General features: G+C 41.9%; 1 protein-coding gene across 6 annotated transcripts in view; it reads left to right on the top strand.

Moving 5' to 3' along the window:
- Positions 1-21,898, top strand: part of EXOC6B (exocyst complex component 6B) — a 729,400-nt gene that overhangs the window by 350,094 nt on the left and 357,408 nt on the right. For all 6 annotated transcript variants that reach the window (XR_004352738.1, XM_032652455.1, XM_032652454.1 and 3 more), the window contains one exon: positions 21,471-21,554. Coding sequence is in view for 5 of the 6 variants with exons in the window: in XM_032652455.1 (XP_032508346.1) it covers positions 21,471-21,554 (84 nt within the window). In the remaining variant the exon portion in view is untranslated. The remainder of the gene's footprint in view (positions 1-21,470; positions 21,555-21,898) is intronic.

The following is a 21,898-nucleotide window of genomic DNA, read 5'->3' as shown; positions in this document are numbered from 1 at the left end:
ATTATGTAGTGCCCTTCCTTGTCTCTTGTAACATTCTTTATTTTAAAGTCTATTTTATCTCATATGAGTATTGCTACTCCAGCTTTCTTTTGATTTCCATTTACATGGAATATCTTTTTCCATCCCCTCAGTCTGAAGTGGGTCTCTTGTAGACAGCATATATATGGGTCTTGTTTTTGTATCCATTCAGGGAGCCTGTGTCTTTTGGTTGCAGCATTTAATCCATTCTTGTTTAAGGTAATTATTGATATGTATGTTCCTATTACCATTTGCTTAATTGTTTTAGGTTTGTTTTTGTAGGTCCTTTTCTTCTCTTGTGTTTCCCACTTAGAGAAGTTCCTTTAGCATTTGTTGTAGAGCTGGTTTTGTGGTGCTGAATTCTCTTAGGTTTTGCTTGTATGTAAAGCTTTGGATTTCTCCATCGAATCTGCATGAGATCTTTGCTGGATAGAGTAATCTTGGTTGTAGGTTCTTCCCTTTCATCCCTTTAAGTATATCATGCCACTCTCTTCTGGCTTGTAGATTTTCTGCTGAGAAATCAGCTGTTCACTTTGTGGGAGTTCCCTTGTATATTATTTGTAATTTTTCCGTTGCCACTTTCAATAATTTTTCTTTGTCTTTAATTTTTGCCAATTTGATTACTGTGTGTCTCGGCATTTTTCTCCTTGGGCTTATCCTGTATGGGACTCGCTGTGCTTCCTGGGCTTGGGTGGCTATTTCCTTTTCCATGTTAGGGAAGTTTTCGACTATAATCTCTTAAAATATTTTCTCTGGTCCTTTCTCGCTCTCTTCTCCTTCTGGGACCCCTATAATGTGAATGTTGTTGTGTTTAATGTTGTCCCAGAGGTCTCTTAGGCTGTCTTCATTTCTTTTCATTCTTTTTTCTTTATTCTGTTCCATGGCAGTGAATTCCACCATTCTGTCTTCCAGGTCACTTATTCGTTCTTCTTCCTCAGTTATTCAGCTATTTATTCCTTCTAGTGTAGTTTTCATTTCAGTTATTGTATTGTTCATCTCTGTTTGTTTGTTCTTTAATTGTTCTAGTTCTTTGTTAAAGATTTCTTGTATCTTTTCGATCTTTGCCTCCATTCTTTTTCTGAGGTCCTGGGTCATCTTCACTATCATTATTCTGAATTCTTTTTCTGGAAGGTTGCCTATCTCCACTTCATTTAGTTGTTTTTCTGGGGTTTTATCTTGTTCCTTCAGCTGGTACATAGCCCTCTGCCTTTTCACCTTGTCTATCTTTCTGTGAATGTGGTTTTTGTTCCACAGGCTGCAGGATTGTAGTTCTTCTTGCTCCTGCTGTCTGCCCTCTGGTGGATGAGGCTGTCTAAGAGGCCTGTGCACGTTTCCTGATGGGAGGGACTGGTAGTGGGTAGAGCTTACTGTTGCTCTGGTGGGCAGAGCTCAGTAAAACTTTAATCTGCTTGACTGCTGATGTGTGGGGCTGGGTTTCCTCCCAGTTGGTTGTTTGGCCTGAGGCAACCCAACACCGGAGCCTACCTGGGCTCTTTGGTGGGGCTAATGACACACTCTGGGAGGGCTCACACCAGGGAGTACTTCCCATAACTTCTGCTTGCCAGTGTCCTTGTCCCTAGAGTGAGCCACAGCCACTCCCCGCCTCTGCAGGAGACCTTCCAACACTAGCTGGTAGGTCTAGTTCAGTTTCCCTTGTCACTGCTCCTTCCCCTGGGACCCAATATGCACAGTGCTTTGTGTGTGCCCTCCAAGAGTGGAGTCTCTGTTTCCCCCAGTCCTGTCTAAGTCCTGCAATCAAATCGCAGTAGCCTTCAAAGTCTGATTCTCTAGGAATTTCTCCTCCCATTACCGGACCCCCAGGTTGGGAAGTATGACGGGCTCAGAACCTTCACTCCAGTGGGTGGACTTCTGTGGTATAAGTGTTCTCCAGTCTGTGAGTCACCCACCCAGCAGTTGTGGGATTTGATTTTACTGTGATTGCACCCCTCCTACTGGAGGGTTTCTCCAGTTTCTCATTGTGGTTTCTCCTTTGTCTTTGGATGTGGGGTATCTTTTTTGGTGAGTTCCAGTGTCTTCCTGTTGATTGTCCAGCAGCTAGTTGTGATTTTGGTGTTCTCACAAGAGGGAGTGAGAGCATGCCTTTGTACTCCACCATCTTGGTTCAGGGCCACGGTAAATCTGGACTGCCTTGTCTGGTTCCTGAAAAACTGAAATGGTTTCAGTTTTTTACCATTGAGAACGTTGTTGGCTGTGGGTTTGTCATATATGGCCTTTATTATGTTGAGGTAAGTTCCCTGTATGCCTACTTTCTGGAGGGTTTTTATCATAAATGGGTGTTGAATTTTGTCAAAAGCTTTTTCTGAATCTATTGAGATGATCATATGGTTTTTATCCTTTTTATCCTTCAGTTTGTTAACATGGTTTATCACATTGATTGATTTGGGTATATTGAAGAATCCTTGCATTCCCAGGTTAAAGCCCACTTGGTCATGGTGTATGATCCTTTTAATGTGCTGTTGGATTGTTTGCTAGTATTTTGTTGAGGATTTTTGCATCTATATTCATCAGTGATAATGGCCTGTAGTTTTCTTTCTTTGTGACATATTTGTCTCGTTTTGGGATCAGGGTGATGGTGGCCTTGTAGAATGAGTTTGGGAGTTTTCCTCCCTCTGCTCTATTTTGGAAGAGTTTGAGAGCTCTTCTCTAAATTTTTGATAGAATTCACCTGTGAAGCCATCTGTTCCTTGGCTTTGGTTTGTTGGAAGATTTTTAATCACAGTCTCAATGTCAGTGCTTGTAATTGGTCTGTTCATATTTTCTGTTTCTTCCTGGTTCACTCTCAGAAGGTGTTGCTTTTCTAAGAATGTGTCCATTTCTTCCACGTTGTCCATTTTATTGGCATGTAGTTACTTGTATTAATCTCTCACGATCCTTTGTAATTCTGCAGTGTCAGTTGTTACTTCCCCTTTTTCATTTCTAATCCTATTGATTTGAGTCTTCTCCCTTTTTTTCTTGATGAGCCTGGCTAATGGTTTATCAATTTTGTTTATCTTCTCAAAGAACCTGCATTTAGTTTTATTGATCTTTGCTATTGTTTCCTTCAGTTCTTTTTCATTTATTTCTGATCTGATCTTTAAGATTTCTTTCCTTCTGCTAACTTTGGCATTTTTTTGTTCTTTCTCTAATTGCTTTAGCTGTAAGGTTAGGTTGTTTATTTGAGATGTTTCTTGTTTCCTAAGGTAGGCTTGTATAGCTCTTAACTTCCCTCTTAGAACTGCTTTTCCTGCATCCCATAGCTTTTGGCTCGTCCTGCTTTCATTGTCATTTGTTTCTAGGTATTTTTTTAATTTTCTCTTTGATTTCTTCAGTCATCTCTTGGTTATTAAGTAGTGTGTTGTTTAGCCTCCATGTGTTTCTATTTCTTACAGATTTTTTCCTGTAATTGATATCTAGTCTCATAGCGTTGTGGTCAGAAAAGATAGGTGATACGATTTCAGTTTTCTTAAATTTACCAAGGCTTGATTTGTGACCCAAGATATGATCTATCCTGGAGAATGTTCCATGAGCCCTTGAGAAGAAAGTGTATTCTGTTGCTTTTGGATGGAGTGTCCTATAAATATCAAGTCCATCTTGTTTAATGTATCATTTAAGGTTTGTGTTTCCTCATTTATTTTCATTTTGGATGATCTGTCCATTGGCGAAAGTGGGATATTAAAGTCCCCTACTATTATTGTGCTACTGTTGATTTCCCCTTTTATGGCTGTTAGCATTATGTATTGAGATGCTCCTCTGTTGGGTGAATAAATATTTACAATTGTTATATCTTCTTCTTGGACTGATACCTTGATCATTATGTAGTGTCCTTCTTTGTCTCTTCTAATAGTCTTTATTCTAAAGTCTGTTTTATCTGATATGAGAATTGCTACTCCAGATTTACATTTGCATGGAATATCTTTTTCTATCCCCTCACTTTAAGTCTGTGTGTGTCCTTAGGTCTGAAGTGGTCCTGTTATGGACAGCATATATATGGGTCTTATTTTTGTATCCATTCAGCCAGTCTGTGTCTTTTGGTCGGAGCATTTCATCCATTTACATTTAAGGTAATTATTGATTTGTATGTTCCTATTACCATTTTCTTAATTGTTTTGGGTTTGTTATTGCAGGCCTTTTCCTTCTCTTGTGTTTCCTGCCTAGAGAAGTTCCTTTAGCATTTGTTGTAAAGCTGGTTTGGTGGTGCTGAGATCTATTAGCTTTTGCTTGTCTGTAAAGCTTTTGATTTCCCCATCAAATCTGAATGAGATCCTTGCTGGGTAGAGTAATCTTGGTTGTAGGTTTTTCCCTTTCATCAGTTTAAATACCTCCTGCCAGTCCCTTCTGGATTGCAGAGTTTCTGCTGAAAGATCAGCTGTTAACCTTATGGGCAATCCCTTGGATGTTATTTGTTGCTTTTCCCTTGCTGCTTTTAATATTTTTTCTTTGTATTTAATTTTTGATAGTTTGATTAATATGTGTCTTGGCGTGTTTCTCCTTGGGTGTATCCTGTATGGGACTCTGTGTACTTCCTGGACTTGATTAACTGTTTCCTTTCCCATATTAGGGAAGTTTTCAACTATAATCTCTTCAAATAGTTTCTCAGTCCCTTTCTTTTTCTCTTCTTCTTCTGGGACCCCTATAATTTGAATGTTGGTACATTTCATGTTGTCCCAGAGGTCTCTGAGACTGTTCTGAATGGTGTTCATTCTTTTTTCTTTTTTCTTCTCTGCGATAGTTATTTCCACTGTGTTATGTTCCAGGTCACTTATGTGTTCTTCTGCCTCAGTTATTCTGCTATTGATTCATTCTAGAGAATTTTCAATATCATTTATTATGTTTTTCGTCATTGTTTGTTTGCTCTTTAGTTCTTCTAGTTCCTTGTTAAACGTTTCTTGTATTTTCTCCATTCTGTTTCCAAGATTTTGGATCATCTTTACTATCATTACTCTCAGTTCTTTTTCAGGTAGACTGCCTATTTCCTGTTCATTTGTTTGTTCTGGTGGTTTTTTACCTTGCTCCTTCATTTGCTATGTGTTCCTGTGTCTTCTTATTTTGCTTAACATACTACTCTTGGGGTCTCTTTTCTGAAGGCTGCAGGTTTGTAGTTCCCCTTGTTTTTGGTGTTTGCCCCCAGTGGGTAAAGCTGGTTCAGTGGGGTGTGTAGGCTTCCTGGTGGAGGGGACTGGTACCTGTGTTTTGGTGGATGAGGCTGGATTTGTCTTTCTGGTGGGCCGGACCACGTCTGGTGATGTGTTTTGGGGTATGTGTTATCTTATTATGATTTTAGGCAGCCTCTCTGCTAATGGGTGGGGTTGTGTTCCTGTCTTGCTAGTTTTTTGGCATAGGGTGTCCAGCAGTGTAGCTTGCTGGTGGTTGGATCTGGATCTTAGCATTGAAATGGAGATCTCTGGTAAAGCTTTTGCCGTTTGATATTACGTGGAGCCGAGAGGTCTCTGGTAGTCCAATGTCGTGAACTCGGCTCTTCCACCTCAGAGGCACAGGCCTGACACCCGGCTGGAGCACCAAGACCCTGTGAGCCACATGGCTCGGAAGAAAAGGGAGAAAATAAGAAAAAAATAAAGTTATTAAAATAAAAATTATTAAAAATAAAAACAATTTTAAAGTAATAAAAAAAAGAAAGAAAGAAGAGTGCAACCAAACCAGAAAATAATCCACCAGTGATAACAAACACTAAAAACTATACTAAAAAAACCCAAAAAACCAAAAACACCAGACAGAACCCTAGGACAAATGGTAAAAGCAAAGCTATACAGAGAAAATCACACGAAGTCCGCAGCCTCTATGTTGGGATGATATTCCAGAGATGCAGGGTACATCAAATTGATTGTGAAGATTTAATCTGTTCCTCCTGAGGCTCCTGGGAGAAATTTCCCTTTATCTTCTTTGTTTGCACAGCTCCTGGTGTTCAGCTTTGGATTTGGCCCGCCTGTGCGTGTAGGTCACCTGAGGGCGTCTGTTCTTTGCCCAGACAGGGTGGGGTTAATGCAGCAGCTGATTAGGGGGCTCTGGCACAGTCAGGCCAGGGGGAGGGATGGGTACGGAATGCGGTGCGAGCCTGCAACAGCAGAGCCCGGCGTGACGTAGCACCAGCCTGAGGCACGCTGTGTTTTCTCCCAGGGAAGTTGTCATTGGATCATGGGACTCTGGCAGTGGCGGGCTGGACAGGCTCCCGGGAGGGGAGGTGTGAATAGTGACCTGTGCTTGCACACAGGATTCTTGATGGCTGCAGGAGCAGCCTTAGCATTTCTTGCCTGTCTGGTGTCTGCTCTGATAGCTGTGGCTCATGCCCGTCTCTGGAGCTCGTTTAGGCGGTGCTCTGACTTGCCTCTCCTCATGCACCCCGAAATAATGGCCCTCTTGCCCTCTAGGCAGTCCCAACTTTTTTTCCCAGGACTCCCTCCCAGTTTAGCTGTGCACACTAGCCCCCTTCAGGCTGTGTTCACACAGCCAACCCCAGTCCTCTCCCTGGGATCTGACCTCTGAAGCGAGCCTCAGCTCCAGCCCCCAGCCGTCCCGGCGGCTGAGCAGGCAAGACCTCTCAGCCTGGTGAATGCTGGTCGGCACCGGTCTTCTGTGCGGGAATCTCTCCACTCTGCCTCTGCACCACCTGTTGCTGTGCTCTCCCTCCGTGGCTCTGATGCTTCCCCCCCCTGCCAGCCCCCATCCTCGGTCAGTGAAGGGGATCCCTAGTGAGTGGAAACTTTTCCTCCTTCACAACCTCCTGCCAGAGGTGCAGGTTCTCTTTCCCTATTCTTTTGTTTCTGTTTTTTCTTTCTTCTTCTTGCCCTACCCAGGTACATGGGAGTTTCTTGCCTTTTCAGAAATCTGAGGTCTTCTGCCAGCATTCAGTAGGTGTTCTGTAGGAGTTGTTCCACATGTAGATGTATTTCCAATGTATTTGTGTGGAGGATGGTGAGCTCCACGTCTTACTCCTCTGCTATCTTGAAGGTCTCTCTGCAAACCTAAGTGTTTCTTAACTTTTACTAATATACTTTAGATATATTAAAGTCTGAAATTTTACAATACTCATTGATAAATAAGGCTGATAATTCACGACGTTGTCCAAATTGGAATAAATTTTCTCTACATTTAGAGCTAATAGAATGGATTGAGAAATCCACCTGTTGAGTGATGTGTGTTTTGCTGTCATCAACAGAGCAAACCTTAAAAGTCAAAAGACAGTTTATCCCTTTATGCTTTCTGGATTGAAAATACAGTCCTGAATTGATGAATAGATTGTTCACCCCTCTACTGCATGGATTCTGCTTTTTAGTGCTACCAGAATGTGGGATGAGGAGAAAGAGAGGGACCTTGGTTGGCAGCACAGTTCATTCTGTGCTGGAGAATACTCAAAGTAATAGTGCTGTACAAGAGCACAGATAGGAAAAGCCTACATTATTGTGGTTTTCATTCAGTTTAAGAAGTTCAGAGAGTTAAAACACTGGGAACTGTATGGTAGGAGAATGTTCAGCCATATTTCGTGCAAACTTAATAGGCCAGTTGCTTGCTAGACACTGGCATTAGTTTGTGGATGGCCTTTGAAACAGCTTTGTACCTGTTATAAATTGCCACTTCCATAAGGATATTAGATCTATAGCCAGATGAATGGTGAATTGGCCAAAGGCAAACCACAAACCAAGAAGAAAGTACTAGTCTAGAAGGGGCTCCTCTTGTTCTAGATAGAACAATTGGGAAAATGAAATAATATAAAACAAAATATGAGATCTGAGAAAACATATTGAATAAAATGCGGCTGGGACTTCCCTGGTGGTGCAGTGGTTAAGGATCCACCTGCCAATGCAGGGTGCACGGGTTCGATCCCTGGGCTGGGAAGATCTCACATGCTGTGGAGCAACTAAGCCCACATGCTGCAACTACTGAGTCTGTACTCTAGAGTCCGCAAACCACAACTGCTGAGCCTGTATGCCACAACTACTGAAGCCCATGCACATAAGAGGCCGTGCTCCGCAACAAGAGAAGCCACCACAATGAGAAGCCTGCACACCTCAATGAACAGTAGCCCCTGTTCACTGCAACTAGAGAAAGCCCTCGTGCAGCAACAAAGACCCAACGCAGCCACAAATAAATAAATAAATAAATTTATTTATTTAAAAAAAGGGACAAGGAACATCATTGTAAAAATTCAGAGGGAACATGATTGTAATAATGATTTTATAAAGGACGCAAAAGGAAATTTTAGAAAATTGTTTGATATGAGGAAGACATAACCTCTGTGAAATAGGAACAAAAGTCTTTAAAAGAATATAGAAAAACAACAGAATGACATGAACAGGAATAATTATAAAGAAGTGATTATTGCATAATAGATAAAGTGTAAATATAACATAAAAATGATATCTTAAAATATCAATTAATATTTTACTCATACTTTTAATCAGTTTTCAAACGAATGCGTATTGAATGCCAATCACGTGGCAGACATTGTTCTAGGGGCTGTGAACACAACAAAAAATAAGACAAACAAGAAACTTGTTCTCATGGAGCTTACATCCTAGTGAAAGGAGTTAGACAATAAACAAATAAACAACATAATGTCAGATGGAGATATGTGCTATGCAAAGAATTAAAAGAGGGTTATATGTTAGGCAAAACATTCCTTTTTAAATCAAGCAGTAGAAAAATCTTCTGTAAGTAGTTGACATTAAAAGTTATATATTGGGCTTCCCTGGTGGTGCAGTGGTTGAGAGTCCACCTGCTGATGCAGGGGACATGGGTTCGTGCCCCGGTCCGGGAAGATCCCACATGCCACGGAGCGGCTGGGCCCGTGAGCCATGGCCGCTGAGCCTGCGAGTCCGGAGCCTGTGCTCCGCAACGGGAGAGGCCACAACAGTGAGAGGCCTGCGTACCGCCAAAAAAAAAAAAAAAAGTTATATATTGATTACAAGAAAGAGCCTGACATGTCCAATATGGAAGACATTATTATCAGTCTGTCCAAATACATTCAATTCTTATTATTCATGGTAGTTGTATTCTATTGGGTTGGCCAAGAAGTTCGTTTGGCTTTTCCGTAAGATGTTATGAAAAACCCAAATGAAGTTTTTGGCCAACCAAGATAAACTGTAAACACTTAGTTAATGAATACTGGACCATTGCTGTTAGGAGAAATACAGGGTTACGTTTCTGTGAGCTTCTGATCACAACATTTTCATCAGCCAGTCAACTCATAACCTTGTTTTACGTGTGTTTCTCATTAAAGATACCTTATTTAATACCTATTGTTGATTCATTAACATTGAATTCAACACTATAACTCATGCCTGAATGAAGCTCATCTAAAATGTATTTTCTCTGTAAGGTACATCTTGCCTTCTTGAGCTTAGGTACACCAGCTAGCACTTCAGTACTATGTTGGGGTTTATTTTAAATAGCAAAATCACGAACAAGAAGCACAAAAATGCAAGACACACAGGTGGCTAACAGGTACATGAAAGGGAGCTCTACATCAGGGAAATGCAAATTAAAATCACCATGAGATACCACCTCACCTGTTAGAATGGCTGTTATCTAAAAGACAAGAAATAACAAGTGTTGGTGAGGTTGTGGAGGAAAGGGAACCCTCTTACACTGTTGGTGGGAATGTAAATTGGTTCAGCCACTCTGGAAAACAGTGTGGAGGTTCCTCAAAAAAATAAAAATAGAACTACCATATGAACCAGGAATTCCACTTCTGGGCATTTATCCAAAGAAAATAAAAACATTAACTCGAAAAGATAAATGCATCCCCATATTGCAGTATTATCTACAATAGCCAAGATATGGAAGCAACCTAAGTATCCATCAGTAGATGAATGGATAAAGATGTGGTACATATATGCACAATGGAATATTATTCAGTCATATAAAGATTTCAAATAAGAGATCTTTCTATTTGTGACAACGTGAGTAGACCTTGAGGTCATTACACTAAGTGAAATAAGTCAGACAGGGAAAGACGGACACTCTGTTGTAACTCACTTATATGTGGAATCTAAATAAATGAACAAAACCCATCTGGACCCATAGTTACCGAGAGCAGATTGGTGGTTGCCAGAGGCAGGGAGTAGGGGTTGGAGGAATTGGATGAAGGTGGTCAAAAGGTACAAACTTTGTTATAAAATAAATAAGTCCTGGGGATGGAATGTACAGCATGGTAACTATAGTTAATAATACTGTATTATATATTTTCAACTTGCTAAGAAAGCAGATCTTAAAAGTTCTCATTACAAGAAAAAAAATCTGTATAACTACATGGTGATAGATGTTAACTAGAGTTATTTTGGTGATCATTTTGCAGTATACACAAATATTGAATCATTAAGTTGTACATCTGAAACTAATATAATGTTATGTCAGTTATGCCTCAAATATTTTAAAAAAGCACAAAAATTTGAAAAATGTGGCACTAGATAGACCATGAAAAGAATAATTGTTTATAGTGTGTGAAGTGAAATAAGAAAGAAGAGTGTTGCTTTGTTCGGCCTCAGCTAGGAACATGTGCATCGGGCAACGCAAAATTATCCCCACGCTGTGTACGTCCTTGAATGACTATGAAAGTGCCATGAGTATTGATTTTGAGGCTACACATAAATTTTAGCAGGTAGGCAAATTTGCAAATTAGGAAACCATGGGTAATAACCTGCGGCGAGCCGCTTCTGACCAGCAGAATGACGAATCACCACACGCTAGATTCTTCTCGCATCACACTTTATTGGAGCACAGCTTGGTTTCGGGCGGATGGAAGGAAGACCCCGTACGCTCGAGCCTGTCTGCTTATATAAGGGCTTAAGGACTCGTGTAAGTCCCTGATTCGTCCGTATGGTTATCGCATTTCGCAAGCCGGACTTTGGATAGGCCACTGCTTCAAAACCTGATTAGCATATTAGGTGCATACGCCCTAGCGGCATACTTAGTGCATGCGTAATGGCTATCCGGCCGCGCCCTACATCTCCCCCTTTTTTCTTTTTGACCATTGCAGCGGACATTGACCTGTACCAGTGCTCATACCGGGGTATGTACACGGTGTACCGGTAGTTTCCGCTTGCATTCGCAGACACTCTCCTGCGTGCAATGCTCGCAATCGAACTGCAGGGTGCAAGGGCTGTCTTCACGTGGCATGGGCTCCTCATGGAGGTGCAATGGTAACGAGACCTCTCCGTGCAGAGGCAGCCCCTAGGGCCGATCCCCTATAGAGGTGCAATGGCGGCAAGGCCCCTCTGTGCAAGGGCGATCATATGTTTTTTAGGGTGGAGAGCCAGGCTGCGGGGGACTCGCCTTCACTGATGGCCACAAGCGCCTGAGTGAGCATTATCCTATCTCGCCGGGTTCGAATGCGAATACGACAGACCAACCAGAGACACAACACTATCCCAAACAAACAGCAGGCTGCGAACAGTCCCACACCCACCCATTCCTTAAAAAAGGAAAATGCTCTAGCTAGCCATGCGGTAAATTCTCCAAGAGTCACTGGATCCACTCTGGTTGCATTCAGCTGCAGGATATTCAACTTCTGCTTAAATATCATCTTCTCCGCCTCGCGGGACCAATTTCCCTTTAGGAATTCTCCAATCTGCTTGCTCTTATTCAGAGCATCCAATCTGTGCTTAGTGGCCTAGCACAAGCCGTATTCATCTCACAGCTAGTGGAATACAATACTGGGAGAATGGTACTTTGAGAATGAACGGGGATGGGGACTGGCCAGGTTCGGCTAATTCCCCAAACGTCTTGATCTCCGCCTTGAGCAGGGGGAAGCTCATCAACGGTATCCAGTCCAGTGTCACTCCTTGAGCGCTCCACATCGTTCTTGGGATTATCTTCCACGACTCTTGTTAACCTTGTCGGGACCCAAATCGGATCTTGATCCTGTGGAAAAACACAAAGAGATCCCCTGGATCGCGTGACAACGCGATCCGGGCCCTTCCATTGATTGGACAACACATCTTTCCACATCACTCTGCCGTAATCCTTTTGTTCACGTATCATATGGCGTTCAGCAGAAGTTTCTTTCTCATCATGTAAATTCAAAAAATTAATAGTAAATAAGGCAAGCGACAATTTCTGCTTCGGGGTGCAATTCTCCGCTATTCCCCCTTTTTGTTTTAAAAGCAATTCTTTAAGTGTGCGATTAGTTCGCTCTATTATACCTTGGCCTTGTGGATTGTAAGGCAGGCCCGTAACATGTTCTATTTGCATTTTTTGACAAAAGAGAACAAAGCTCTTGGAACTATAAGCTGGGCCGTTATCTGTCTTTAGTTTAGCAGGCTTGCCCCAGGCTGCCCAGGCTTCAAGGCAATGAGTAATAACATGTTGAACCCGTTCTCCAGAGAGAGGGGTAGCATGTACCACCCCGGAATAGGTATCCACAGACACATGAACATACTGGAGCTTCCCAAAGGAGGGAACATGAGTGACATCCATCTGCCACAGCTCGTTTGGGGACAAACCTCTGGGATTTACACCAGTCTTTTGGGCCGGCAAAAATTGGGCACAAGTGGAACAAGACTTAACAATATGTCTGGCCTCGGCTCTAGTAATGAAAAACTTATTTCTCAACACTGCAGATGATACATGATATAGCTCATGAAATTCTTGTGCTTGCTGCTTTTGATCCAAGGATAAGAAAACACGTGTTGCCATATCAACTTGTTCATTGGCTTTTGCCATTGGACCAGGCAACAGGGAATGAGCCCGTATATGGGTAACATAAAAGGGGTGTTGGCGGCGCAATATCTGAAACCTTATCCCGGCCAACAAGGATGCCACTGTGCTGGATGATCGAATATGGGGGGTCACTTCAAGATGTTTCACTGCATTAACCACATACAATGAATCAGAGATCAAATTAAAGGGTTCTTGAAATCGTTGAAAAACTTCCAAAACCACATGACATTCCACCACTTGAGGAGCATCAGGTCGATAGTCTATAACGACAGGATGCTGACCCTGAACCATATAAGCCCCTTTTCCGGATTTTGATCCGTCCGTATAAATGGTCAGGGCATCATTTAGTGGTCGCTCTACAGTGACCCTTGGAAAAATGACAGGTTGCTGGATAATGAATTTCAAAATTTCACTCTTGGGCAAATGGTTATCAATAGTTCCAGAAAAGGTATAAATAAGTATAGACCACTCAGAGGTGGTAGCAGTTAATATTTCTATTTGATCCTTAGTATAGGGAACTACAAGTTTTTCCGGCAACATTGCAAAGGCGGAAACACATTGTTTAATACCCAAGAAGGCAACCTCAGCAACCATAGATGGATAGTGAGACAGTGTCTTCATCCCCAGGGACTTGGTATGGATCCAAAGCAAGGGCCCATCTTGCCAAAGAACACCTGTTGGAAATCCTAAGGTTGGAAGAACACACATCCAAATAGGCAAGGTACTGTCATAACGCTGTAATTGTGCTTTCATAAGAGCCTGTTCCACCTTCTGAAGAGCTGTTTGGGCCTCGGGGGTCATCTGACGCGGGGAATTAAGATCAGGATTACCTTCCAATACAGCAAACAAAGGTTGTAATTCAAAGCGAGTCAGACTCAAATACGGTCGAAGCCAATTAATATCCCCAAGCAATTTCTGAAAATCATTCAAAGTTACCAAACGGCTGGTTCTAATTTCAATTTTTTGAGGCACTATTTTGGTTTTGTTTATAACAGCTCCTAAAAAGTTAATGGCATCTCCCTTTTGAATTTTTTCAGGGGCCAAATATAAACCTCTATTCTCTAAACTCACAGATAAATCTCCCAAGACCTGCTCAAGCAGTGTCATGCTAGGGGCTGACAGCAAAACATCATCCATGTAATGAATAATTTTAACATCCGGGAACTTATCCCGTACTGGCTGTAAGGCAGTGTCAACATAAAGTTGACACATGGTGGGGCTATTGGCCATACCCTGAGGAAGCACGACCCATTGATACCTCTTATCAGGCCTTTCATGATTAATTGAGGGTAATGTAAAAGCAAACCTCTCTTTGTCTTTGCTATTCAATGGAATGGAAAAAAAGCAATCTTTTATATCAACGGCAATAATGGGCCACCCCTGTGGGATGGCTGTCAAAGCCGGTAGGCCGCGTTGTATGGGTCCCATGACCTGCATTTGTTGATTTATTGCTCTTAGATCATGGAGCAAGCGCCATTTCCCTGATTTTTTCTTAATAACAAAAATAGAAGTATTCCAGGGTGACTGAGAGGGTTCTAGGTGTCCCAATTGTAATTGTTCCTCTACTAATTGCGATGCTGCCTCCAACTTTTCTTTAGACAACGGCCACTGAGGGATCCACACGGGCATTGTGGTCTTCCATGTAATAGGAATCATTAACTCAGTGACCCCTGAGAAAAACCCAGCCCCCTGCGACAGGGGTTTCCCTGAGCTTCTATAGGAGCAGCAGTACCTTGTAAATTTTTTCCTATCCCTCTGCCTGGTATAAAACCAGACCTGAGCATCATTTGCTGTGCAGCCTCGGAATAATCATTAGTAAGTTTTAATTTCATCTGGCTTTGCACATCCCTTCCCCACAGATTAAGTGGCAATCCTTCAACCACAAAGGGTTGAAACTTCCCTTTCTGATCTTCAAAAATCCAGGTCAGTGTTTTAGAGCTAATTTGGGGTGCTTTGGCGTATCCTAAACCCTGTAAGGTCTGAGAGGAGGTCTGTAAAGGCCAGGATTTTGGCCAGTAGGTGGCAGTAATAATACTGCGATCAGCTCCGGTATCAACCAGACCGGAAAATACCTTTCCTTCTATAATTAAATCCATCATAGGACGATCATCAAGAGACAATGATAAACAGGCCAGATCAACCCCAGTAGATCCAAATCCGCGATCTCCTCGGTCCTTGGAGCGAGCAGGGTATTTTTCATGAAGAGATGGCAACACCAACAATTGGGCAATTCGATCACCGGGATTTATAATAGCTACTCCTTTTGGGGATTGGCACATGACCTTAATTATTCCAGTATAATCAGAATCAATTACCCCGGGTAAGACTATGAGCCCTTTTAGAGCAGAGGAGGATCGGCCCAACACCAATCCGACCGTCCCTTTAGGTAGTGGTCCTTTCATATCGGTCTCCACGGGCTGTACACCCATAGTCATTGTTAGTACCATTCTGGAGGCGGCACGGAGGTCCAACCCTGCGGATCCTGACGTGGCTCGCCTCGGGGTTTGGGTGGTTGGAAACTCACATTCTCGTGGGCCCCAAAAATTTTCGGGCCCTGAGACCGGGGGCCCTTCATCCCGTTTTTTTTTTTGTTTTGTTTTGTTTTTTGTTTTTTTTTTTGTTTTTTTTTTTTTTTGCGGTATATGGGCCTCTCACTGTTGTGGCCTCTCCCGTTGCGGAGCACAGGCTCCGGACGCGCAGGCTCAGTGGCCATGGCTCACGGGCCCAGCCGCTCCGCGGCACGTGGGATCTTCCCGGATCGGGATACGAACCCGTGTCCCCTGCATCGGCAGGCGGACTCCCAACCACTGCGCCACCAGGGAAGCCCCATCCCGTTTTTTGAACTGGAGGCATAAGCATTCCTTGAGTCTGCAAGCGCTGTAGCGGACGGGATGGGTTGTCCATTAATATCCTTAACGGATCTACATTCATTTGCCCAATGCTTCCCTTTTTTACATCTAGGACAGGTTCCTGGAGTCTTTTGAGGTGGCATATTTGGTTTTTTGCTCATTTCTCTACATTGTCTCTTAATGTGTCCAGGCCTCCCACACTGGAAACAAACCCCTGATTTTCCAGAGGGCTTTGCATTATTGGTGGCAGCCATTACTGCTGCCGCTAACCCAGCATTAGATAAAGGCCCTCCAATTTCTCTACACATCTTCATCCATGCCTCCAAAGACTTTCCTTTAATAGGTGTTATTGCCCTGCGGCACTCCTTTGTGCTTTGTTCATAAATTAGCTGTTTTACTAGCGGCAGAGCATCATCTACGCTACCAAAAATCCTTCCTGCAGCTTCCATCATCCTAGCTACAAAATCAGAAAATGGCTCGGTGCTTCCCTGTATAATCTTAGTCAAATTCCCTGTAACTTCTCCTTTATTTGGGAGGGCACGCCACGCTTGCATGCCAATCTGGTTTATTTGGCCATAAACCTCTACCGGAAACACCGTCTGATTATTTAACCACTGGCCCTGTCCTAGCAGCATCTCGGCATTCCAGGCAGGTTGCCCATTGGCGGCATTCTCTCTCGCCTGGCTGTACACCAAGTCAGCCACAATTGATTTCCAATCTAAATATTGCCCCATGGACAGGCAAGCACGAGCAATATCATGCCAATCTGTGGGCGTCAATGCATTTCGCGTAAGGCGCTGCAATAGCATCAAGGTATAATTAGCAGTAACCCCATATCCCCTGGCAGCCTCTGCAAGATCCTTAAGTATTTTATGATCCACCATCTCATAATATCTTTGACGCGTGGCTGGGTCTTCAAACACCGGAAAAGCTGTGGGTACCTGAGACCAGACTTCTCTGGGTATGAATGTACACTTTGGCGGTTCCCGAACCGCAGCGCCGGGGGGGCGCTAGCAATAAAAGCGGAAGTCTGAGTACATGTTAAAGCTTTTGATTTAGCAGAAGCACAAAATGGCGGACGAGCACCCGCAGAGGCACAAAATGGCGGACGAGCACATGGGGAACTGCCATATCGTCCTCTTTCATATTCGGCAGCTGCTTCTTCCAGATCCGCCTCCTCCTTGGGATTCAACTCATCTTGAGACAAATAAAGCGCTTTAAATTCATCTAAAAGTGGATACAATCCTGGCGTTGCATCCGATTTTTCTATTTGTTTTTCTCTCTTTTTCCTAGGATTCTTAGGCCTATCTACCGTAGTCCCTATATTTTCACTTTCTGACGCACTATCTTGATGTATGCTAAGAGCTTTACGGCCCATCTGTACAATATCTTCGCATTTCCCTTCTCTTAAGCACGAATGTATCATTCTCCATAATGGAAACGTGCCTCGAGAGAGCTCCCCCATTTTGTGACGATCAGCCAAGTCCTTCCCCAGTTTTTCCCAAGATGGAACAGTCAGGCTTCCAGACACCGCAAACCATGGGGCGGCACCATCAATATCCTGCAACAGTTTACTAATAGTTTTATGTGAAATCTTAAGTCCTCGATCGTTCAGAAGGGCTTGGATGGGCTCATGGAATCCAACGGTTGGTTCCGCGGATGAACTATTCCCCATAGTTCACTCTCATATATGAACAACTTGCTAAAGCGGGAAGATCTCTGACCTATCTAATGGCCAGGGGAGACACACTCGGTCGGGCTGATGGCACTGTAGCCACACGCAGACAAAAAGTGCGACAGCTACGAAGAGAACGAAAGCGAAAATAAAAATCTCGGGCTCTATTGCAGCAAAAACATACCTAAACTGGACTACTTAACGGCGGTTCACTCCGTGTGTCGAGTTCTGAATCGGTCCTCCATGCGGGGCGCGCAGGTTCCCGGGTTTCGGCACCACTTGCGGTGAGCCGCTTCTGACCAGCAGAATGACGAATCACCACACGCTAGATTCTTCTCGCATCACACTTTATTGGAGTACAGCTTGGTTTCGGGCGGATGGAAGGAAGACCCCGTACGCTCGAGCCTGTCTGCTTATATAAGGGCTTAAGGACTCGTGTAAGTCCCTGATTCGTCCGTATGGTTATCGCATTTCGCAAGCCGGACTTTGGATAGGCCACTGCTTCAAAACCTGATTAGCATATTAGGTGCATACGCCCTAGCGGCATACTTAGTGCATGCGTAATGGCTATCCGGCCGCGCCCTACAATAACCAACTGTATTTTCTTCTGATTCCTCTCTCATAAATGACGCCACCAACCAAACTAGTTAACTAGGTTAGAAACCTCACATCAGCCTTCTTTCCTTCATGTCCTTTACCACATATATCCAATTGGCTTATGCCTCCTAAATATATATCAGATTCTGACTGATCTCTTTGTAGCTAATTTCCCCTTCCTTTATTCTACTCACTATATTACAACTTCCAGGTGTCTAAACCTAGAGTTGAAGTCCAGATATCTTAACACGACTTACAAAGTCCTCCAGCCTCGTCTCTTGTCATCCCTCTCCTTTACACCCTGAAGTTCCAGCCATGAAGAACTTCTTTCAATTCATGGGATATGTGATACCTTTTTTCTTTGAACTTCTCTGTGTCTACAAGGAACATTGTTTTTTTTTTCTTTCTGTTTACCTGGCTTATTCTTCTGAGTCATTCTTCAATTATGAGTATAAATGTCATTTTTTTTCTGAGAATCTTTCTCTAACATTCCTCCCACCCCCTAAGTGCACGTGCACACACGCATACACACACACACTCAGACATACATCCCACTTCAATACATAGGATTCTAATATAATTTTAATAGGATTTTATATAATTGCTTGTTTAATTTCTAGTCTTCCACCATAGACTATAAATTCAGTGAGGAGATTCTCAGTGTCTATCACATGGTGAGCACTTCATATACACTGTGACTAATTTTTCTGTGACATTGTGTGTATTAATTCATTAATTATTATACAGCCTTTGTAGCACTGTCATACTAATGACATAAAATGAAAAACAGAACAACTTTTGCTTGCCTGCCGATTGTTTTATATCTATTTGTTTATACCTTCAGTAGCTTTTGAGGTGGCTTTTTTGGTTTGTGTTTTGTTTTTTCATTTGAGTGATTAAAGGAGCTTGAGGCTGAAGTGGCAGAACTCTATAGTTCACTGTCTGTTGACTTATTTGTGAATAGACAGGCACTTCATCATTTACTCAACTGGATTGGTCAGACCTCTATTTCTCAAATTTCTCCTATAAGCATTGAGTTGACAAAATTGGCAAAGGAAATAGAATAATCAGAGGTGAATTTATTTAGCACCCACTAGGGAAAATCTAGCTCATTTTTGTAAATGGGGAAGCCAGATCTATTAGATAAATTGGTCTTTTCTTATGTTTTAATTTTATTGAAAAAGCAAAATGTATATACTTTAGAATTAAGTAGAGGTTCATGATTTGGTTTTTATATAGAATTTCATCTTATTTTCTACCATTTACAACAAATAATTAAGTTAATATAGTGTGTTCTAATTAGAAGGCTTTCCCTAAATTCTCAGCTAAGTGTATCTGGGCTAGAGAGCATGTTGAAAGTGTAACCTCACACTAAAATAATAAAGGGCCTTTAGGGCTGTTAACCTTAAAATGAAAAGCCATTCAGAGTGTATAGAATGTAATTGACATTTAATAATACCTCTATGCTGTAAAATGGTGACAAGTGGGGAACAGCTTTAACAAACCAACAGACAGTTTCCACTTTTTATTTCTTAAATAGAATTATTTGCTACCTCACTAACTTATAGACTAAGAAAGCCTTGAAATAGCTGTCTTAATGTTTGTTTTCATTTTTTAGGCAGAAAAATTCAGATGTGTACAGTTATAATAACTTTAGTGTTTTAAAACCTTTGTTTTTAAGCTACCCCAGGGGTCATCAAACCATGACTTATGGGCCAAATCCAGCCTACTGCCTGTTTCTGTATGACCTGTGTGAACTTTTACATTTTTAAATGGTTGGTATTCATACAAAAAATCATAAGAGGAGTAATGTTTCATGACAGGTGAAAATGATACGAAATTCTAATTTCAGTTTTCACAAATCAGGTTTTATTGGAACACAGCCACACTCATTTATGTATTGTCTATGGCTGCTTTTGCACTACAGCAGCAGAGTTGAGTAGTAGCATCAGAGCCTGGATGGCTCACCAAAGCCTATTTACTGTCCTGCCCATTATGGAAAACATTTGCCAACGCCTGAGCTACACTATTGAGGCTGCATGATTTAGTACCTTAAACAGTTTTCCTGGTTTAGGGATCTAACAAAGAAGTCATATTGAGTAAAATTCTTCAGACTTTTGGGAAGGTGAAGAAAACTGAACCAGGTATTTCATGGAGTTTATGTTCACATGGGCTGGGCTTTCTGTTTCATCACTGATTTCATCTTATTTATGTTTTAAATAAGTACTTGCATAGTGGTTATTATTTATCAGGTACTATTCTAAAAGCTTTATAACTCTTCTAAATCCTTATTACAACCATGTGAGTTTGGCATCTCTACAAATGAGTAAACCATAGCACATCTATTAGTGAAAGGTAAAGAGTTAAATACTGGAAGTTAAAATAATGAAAGGGAAGCTACATAGCTAGTCATATGAGTTATACAGCTAGTAAGGGGCAGAGCCATGGTTTGAATAAAATCATTTGGTTCTAAAATCAGTACTCTTAACCACTGTGTAATGCTGTCTTTCCCTTTCTACTCTTATTTAGAAAAGTCTTGGGTTGCGAGTAGAGTTTAATAATGGGAAGCATCATGTTTTAAAAGCTTTGAGCTTATATCAGTTTCTTATGGCTGCTATAATCAAGTAGCACAAACTGGGTGGCTTAAAATAAGAGAAATTTGTTCTGTCACAGTTTTGGAGACTAGAAATCCAAAGTGAGGATAACAGAAGGCCATCCTCCCTCTCAGATTCTGGGTAGAATCTTTCCTTGCCTTTCTGTAGCTTCTGGTGGTGGCCAGCAGTCCTTGGTGTTCCTTGGCTTGCAGCTGCATCAGTCCCATCTCTGCTTGTGGCACCATATGGTGTTCTCCCTGTGTTTCTGCCTTCATATAGCATTTTCCTCTTCTTATGAAGACACCAGTTATATTGGATTAAGGGTCGCCCTACTGTAGTATGACTGCATCTTAATTTAACTAATTACATCTGTAATGACCCTATGTCTAAATAGGTTCATGTTGTGAGGTCCTGGGAACGACATGAATTTTGAGAGGACACTGTTCAACCCTAGTTATAGAGCTCATGAGTTGGCTTTTGTTCTCTAGAGCACCTTTCAGTTTAAGCCCAGAAACCCTAAATGAAAAGTAGAAACTGTGTGCTAAGACTTTTCAGGGCTTTGTTTCTTCCTTTTTGGTATTAATCCTGTGCTAGATTATATTCTGTCTGAGAAGACTGACTTAATGTTCTCAGCTCCTGCTTTTTCCTGCCTCCCTTTGGTCTTTTGGTCATGATTTATTTGAGACTAGTTTTTATTCTGGAATGTTCTGTGAGGTTTTTTTTTTAAGAACCATTTTCTAAACTGTTGTTATAACCTATGAGAATGTTGGTTTGTCTTTCTTGTGAATTTGTGATAATTGATTCAGAAACCAGCTTTGGTGTGTTGGAGGCTGAGTTCTGGTAGTTTCCTCTTAAGAATTTTTTGTATCCATCTCTATTGGTATTTGTAAGTAAGGTTCAATAAGTGATAATAGTTATTTTTATTTTTCCGAAGATTATCAGTGTTAAAATAGCAGATTTTGAGAAATGTGGGGCTGCCTCAATTCCTGTCCTGGGAATTTCCCATAAAATACTAGAGTAATTGGTCCAAATGTATCAACCCATTTCCTTTTGTTTGTTTAACAGGGTGCCCGGGAAACGTTTGAGAACTACTACCGAAAACAGAGGCGAAAACAGGCTCGTTTGGTGCTCCAGCCTCCTTCTAACATGGTAGGATCACCACCTTTACTTTTCTCCCTTTTTCACTTTTCTTCTGTGGTATCTTTTAATTATTTTCCATTTGGGCTTCCCCCCCACCTCCACCCCAAACTGTCACTCTGGGACCACTGGATGTTACTTGCATTAAGAAAGTAGCAACTAACATCTGTTGCTTGCTATGTGTCAGGCATTGTTCTAAGTACTAGATATGTATTATCTCATTTCATCCTCACTGTAATCCTATAAGGTAGGTACTATTATTATATTTACTTTATAGTCTTTGGAATTGAGCCTTAAGAAATTAATTAGCTGATTTTAACTGTCTTAATGTGTCAAAACAGAAACAATAACTTTTT

This window comes from Phocoena sinus, chromosome 13, assembly GCF_008692025.1.
Source record: "Phocoena sinus isolate mPhoSin1 chromosome 13, mPhoSin1.pri, whole genome shotgun sequence".
NCBI lineage: Eukaryota > Metazoa > Chordata > Mammalia > Artiodactyla > Phocoenidae > Phocoena > Phocoena sinus.
This window is presented reverse-complemented; position numbering and strand designations above follow the sequence as displayed.